General features: G+C 53.3%; 1 protein-coding gene across 1 annotated transcript; it reads right to left on the minus strand.

Moving 5' to 3' along the window:
* Positions 1–1562: 1562 nt before the first annotated feature.
* On the minus strand, positions 1563–3401 carry LOC119310929 (probable sarcosine oxidase). The gene is made up of 2 exons (XM_037586550.1): positions 2753–3401; positions 1563–2432 (listed from the first exon to the last, which is right to left on the minus strand). The coding sequence occupies exons 1-2, from the start codon at positions 3303–3305 to the stop codon at positions 1741–1743; spliced, it is 1245 nt and encodes a 414-aa protein (XP_037442447.1). The 5' UTR covers positions 3306–3401; the 3' UTR covers positions 1563–1740.
* Between the last annotated feature and the right edge of the window lie 2338 nt (positions 3402–5739).

Consider the following 5739-nt stretch of genomic DNA (forward strand, 5'->3'; position numbering starts at 1 on the left):
AGAGCAAGGTTGGTGGGTATGCGATGTGACTGTGAGCGTTGTGTCGTGCGGTGAGAGAGTGAATTTCTTTTTAAAAAGATAAGAAGAAAAAGACCGATTATTTGCTTTTTTTCGGGAAAAGAGACTGTTTGCTATGAGAGAATGTCACTTACTTTTTTTTACATAGTGAAAATTACTACAAATCCTAACAAGTTGTTTCTGGAGAATAATTATCAACAAGTGATTTTTTTCGGTGATATCAACAAGTAATTTATAGGTAGGCTTATAGGTTATTAAAACTGGGATGCAACTCGTTCTACTAAAAAGCATGATGCCACTCACTCTGACTAAAAACGGCCATATGCTTGCATCTAGCAGCAGTCCAATGAATATATATTGTATATGAGCTTATTTTATTTTTTAATATATGTTTACATGGTCACATGCTTACATCTAGCAGCAGTCCAATGGATATATACTGTGTATGCGCCTATTTTATTTTTTAATATATATTTACTTCTATAGATAGGAGAAAAAACCTGATGTCTTCGGATGATGCTTTGAAAATGTGGATTGATAAAGTTACTAACGTAATTATGACGGATCAGACTCAAAACTAATCGAGTTTTACACAATCAGAAAAATGCATGTAAATAATTGTTCTTCTTCTGCATACATGCTGCACATGATTATACAGAAGGTGTATTTTATATGTGTTTATTTTTGTATATTATGATAGAGATGGAGATGGACTATGTCGACGTTCAAAAATAATATATCAACAAGGGTCTCAAGACGATGTCGTTGAAAAGGGTCAAAACCTCAAAATAAATAAGGCCCTGTTTGTTTCATAAGTCCTATGACTTTTTTAAGTCCCAACTTATAAGTCATAAGTCCCTACCTGTTTGTTTACAGGGACTTATAAGTCTCGAGTCCCGACCTGTTTGTTTACAGGGACTTATAAGTCTCGAGTCCCTACCTGTTTGTTTACAGGGACTTATAAGTCCATGTTGCACCGCTGCAACGAGGCTCGGGAGAGGGCCTGTCCGGCGATTGGAGGCACCGCTGCAACGGACCGAGGCAGAACGAACCGAGGCGGGGCGGCGACGGGGCGAGAGGCCGGGCGGCGAACGGAGCGAGAGGCGAGGCGGCGGCGGCAATTGGACAGAGAGGCAGGCGGCATGCGGGGAACGAGCTTGGAGCGACGCGGGGTAGGTCTGGCCCGGGATAAGTCCCAATAAGCTCCTCCCTGAGAGTCTTATTTGATAAGTCCCAAATCATCACAATAAGTCCCAATAAGTCCCTTGTGTTTGGTTTAGGTGGACTTATAGGGACTCCCTAAACTAATAAGTCCCTGAAAACAAACACCCTATAAACTAAAAGGCCCGTGGCAACTCAAATTGGCATTTCCGTGTATATCGGCATGAAAATTAATGGTAGCTATAGCACATCCGCACGTACAATCATCTTTATATCTGGTCCTGCATTGATATGCACATGCATAGTCATCTCCTTCCTCGCGTATCTCGGACAGACATCAGTACACCGCCCAGCTGGCGATTTTATGGGAGACACGACAAGTCTGCATCAACGTACGTGCAACTCCATTGATCGAAAGTTCACAGAAATATTTCACTTAGCGACAAACAGAAAACACATGAAAGTTGCACATAGTTCAGCAGTACCACTGCACAGATTGTTGGCACATGGAAATTGCGGTGGTTACCACTTGGGCATGACCACCAAATCATTTTCATCTTATCAACTTGTAGCGTTCCCCATCGGGTTGCCGTCGAACCGTCCGATCCTGAAGTGCTCGAGCTCCACGCCAGCCTCTGCCGCCGTCCCTGACTCACCGTCCAACGCCATCTCAGCAAGGATCCTCCCGATGGCAGGGCCCATCTTGAACCCGTGACCAGAGAACCCGGCGCCGACAACCACGTCCCTCCCGAACTCCTCGCCGCCCAGGAAGTCGATCACGAAGTCCTCGTCGGGCGTCATGGAGTACATGCACGCCTGCCGGAGCACCGGCCCGCCGGCAGTGTCGACGTGGCCCGGCATCACCTCGTCGATCCACCGTGCCACGGGATCCGCCAGCCCACCCTCGCCCTCGGTGGTGCCGACGGTCCAGTCCCTGCTGTCTGGGTCACACGGCGGCCCGCCGTGCATGGCGATCTTGATCAGGCCCGGGTACTCCATCGACGGCGTGCTGTAGATGCACGGGTCACCGTAGCTCGAAAACGTCGGGAAACCGGCCTCCGTCGTGAGCTCGCGCTCGTGGCCGGGCTTCACCTTCCAGTAGCAGAGGAGGGTGTGGAGCGGCTGCACCGGCAGGTCGGAACCGGTGACGGACTTCACCTGCTTGCTCGTCCACGCACCCACCGTGATGATGCACTTGGCGGCATGGAACTCCTCGCCGCTTGATGTCTTCACCACGATCGTCGTTCCTTCTCCTGGTCAAAATATTTCAAGTTTGGTTACTTTGATTGGTCTCGTTTCACTTCGTGTATACATGATGGATGCATGGACGATGCCAACTGAAAAATGCAATAATTGTACAATACTCAAATTGGCATTTGCGTGTATAACGGCATCGAAATTATGACGGTACGGCAGTGTCATATGCACCGGTAAAATCCTCCATAAATTGTAAAGTATGAACAAATCTTCTGTCTAAACATAGGCAGACCAGCACAGAATTTGTTAAACCAAAGCTAACTCAGCCGCTCGGCTCGGCTCACGTGCATGAGGCGATGTATGGAAATGCACTGACCTTTCTTTCCGGCGACGACGTCGATCACCTCCGTCCTGTCTCTCACGACGGCGCCCATCTTGGCGGCGAGCGCCTGGAACATGGCCACGGCCTTGGTTGCCTTGATCACCCCGCCCAGCTCGCTGCTCGCCGCCGCCCACCCCTCCGGCACCCTGAACGCCTCCGCCCACGCCGGCCGCGGCGCGGCCCCCGTCGGTGCGAGCTCGGTGGCGCCGCTGGCGACGACGGCGCGGAAGTTGGGATCGTCCCGGGGCCCCAGGTCGAGGTGCGGGGTGGGCGTGAGCACGGCGTACCCGGCGTCCCGCTGGGCGTCGTCCCAGAGGCGGCGCGCGAGGCGGACCATAGGCGGGTAGTGCGGCTGCGGGTAGGTGTCGCGGATGGCGCGGGACTCGCCGTGCGACGAGCCGCGGTGGTGGAGGAGGTCGAAGCGCTCGAGCAGGAGCACGCGCGCGCCGCGGGACGCCGCCGCGTGCGCCGCGCAGCTGCCCATGAGGCCCGCGCCGACGACGATCACGTCGAAATTGAGCGAGCGCTCGGTAGAAGGAGCAGCCATGGTCGCTGATCGGGGAGATGGTAGGAGCGTGCGAGGCGCTGAGCCGAGGTGGGGGAGAGCGGGAGCGGCAGCGAGCGGCTGGCTTTGCGGAAGGTGGCTAGGGTTTTATGGAATGGTTTGTACAGATAATTCGAGGCATCGTGGCCCTCCAACCAGCGTCATCAAACGGTGCGAATCGCTCCTGTCCACGCGCCGCGGTCTGCGGGGACCACCTGCGGGCACGGGTCGTTTGACGGCTTACCACTTCGCCACTTCCGACGATGGCGGCAAAGTATCCGACGATCTGTTGTTAAGTAGCTCCCCGGTAAGGGCATCTCCGCTCCAACGCGGATCATTAGAGCAACTCCAATGGCGGCCCGACCTAAATGGACGCGCGTCCGCTTTTCGTCCACGGGCGACCCATTCCTGTCCATTTTTGAGCTGGATTTGCATCAGCGCGGACACGCGACGGACGCGTGCACGCTCGCCTTCTCCTCTTTTCGGGCCCGCTGCTCGGTGGTACATTGGCCTTCCCCCATCCCTCGTCCAACAGCAACCCTCGCCCGCCTCCTTCGTCGTCGACGCCGCCGCCTATTTTTGCCGACGACTCTGCCAGCTGTCGTCGCCTTCACATCCGCCCAACAACGCCGCCCACTCCCCCGTCGCCCGCCACCGCCGTCTTGCAGCTGGGGAGCCGACTGCTTCCCACCCCCGCTCCCCCCACCGCATAGCCGCCCGCGACCAAGAGGATGCCTCGCCGCCCCGGCCAGATACTCACCGGCACGCTCGTCGGACGCCGGCAAGGCAGCTAGCTGGTCCATGCGCGCCGCGACTCCGCTCGCCGGCCGTCTCCTTCGTCGACGCCGGCAAGCTGTTCGCCAGTTTGCCAAGGTACAAAATGGACTCCGCCGACGAGTTCTTTTTCCACAATTTCCTTTGCGACTCCGACGATTCCTCGTCCCACGACGAGGAGGAGATATTGGCCGCCGTTGTTGGGGAACGTAGTATTTTTTAAAAATTCCTACGATCACGCAAGATCTATCTAGGAGAAGCATAGCAACGAGCGGGGAGAATGTGTCCACGTACCCTTGTAGATCGAAAGCGGAAGCGCTATATCAACGCGGTTGATGTAGTCGTACGTCTTCACGATCCGACCGATCTCAACGCCGAACGTACGGCACCTTCGTGTTCAGCACACGTTCAGCTCGATGACGTCCCTCGTACTCTTGATCCAGTTGGGGCCGAGGGAGAGTTCCGTCAGCACGACGGCGTGGCAACGGTGATGATGAAGTTACCGGCACAAGGCTTCGCCTAAGCACTACAACGATATGACCAAGGTGGAAATCTGTGGACGGGGGAACCGCACACGACTAAAGATCAACTTGTGTGTCTATGGGTGTCCCCCTGCTACCGTATATAAAGGAGCAAGGGGGAGGCGGGACGGCCCTCATAGGGCGCGCCCAAGGGGGGCAATCCTACTCCAAGTAGGAGTTGGATCCCCCCTTTCCTAGTCCAACTAGGAGAAGAAGGAAGGAGAGGGGAAAGAGAAGGAAGGAGGGGGCGCCGCCCCTTCCCCTGGTCCAATTCGGACTAGGCCCATGGGGGTGCGGCGGCCAGCCCTTGGCTGCCCCTCTTTCTCTCCCCTAGGCCCAAGAAGGCCCATTACTTCTCCGGTGGTTCCGATAACTCTTCCGGCACTTCGATATATATCCGATGACCCCCGGAACTCATCCGGTGTCCAAATAACATCATCCAATATATTTTCTTTATGTCTCGACCATTTCGAGACTCCTCATCATGTCCGTGGTCTCATTCGGGACTTCGAACTACCTTCGGTACATCAAAACACATAAACTCATCATACCGATCGTCATCGAACGTTAAGCGTATGTAGACATGACCAAGACTCATATCCGGTCAATAACCAATAGCGGAACATGGATGCTCATATTGGCTCCTACATATTCTATGAAGATCTTTATCGGTCAAACCGCATAACAATATACGTTGTTCCCTTTGTCATCGGTTTGTTACTTGCCCAAGATTCGATCGTTGGTATCACCATACCTAGTTCAATCTTGTTACCGGCAAGTCTCTTTACTCGTTCCGTAATACATAATCCCATGACTAACTCATTAGTCACATTGCTTGCAAGGCTTATAGTGATGTGCATTACCGAGAGGGCCCAAAGATACCTCTCCGAAACACGGAGTGACAAATCCTAATCTCGATCTATGCAAACCCAACAAACACCTGTGGAGACACCTGTAGAGCACCTTTATAATCACCCATTTACGTTGTGACATTTGGTAGCACACAAAGTGTTCCTCCGGTATTCGGGTGTTGCATAATCCCATAGTCTGAGGAACATGTATAAGTCATGAAGAGAGCAGTAGCAATGAAACTGTAACGATCATAATGCTAATCTAACAGATGGGTCATGTCCATCACATCA

Source organism: Triticum dicoccoides, chromosome 5B (assembly GCF_002162155.2).
Source record: "Triticum dicoccoides isolate Atlit2015 ecotype Zavitan chromosome 5B, WEW_v2.0, whole genome shotgun sequence".
Classification (NCBI taxonomy): Eukaryota; Viridiplantae; Streptophyta; class Magnoliopsida; order Poales; family Poaceae; genus Triticum; species Triticum dicoccoides.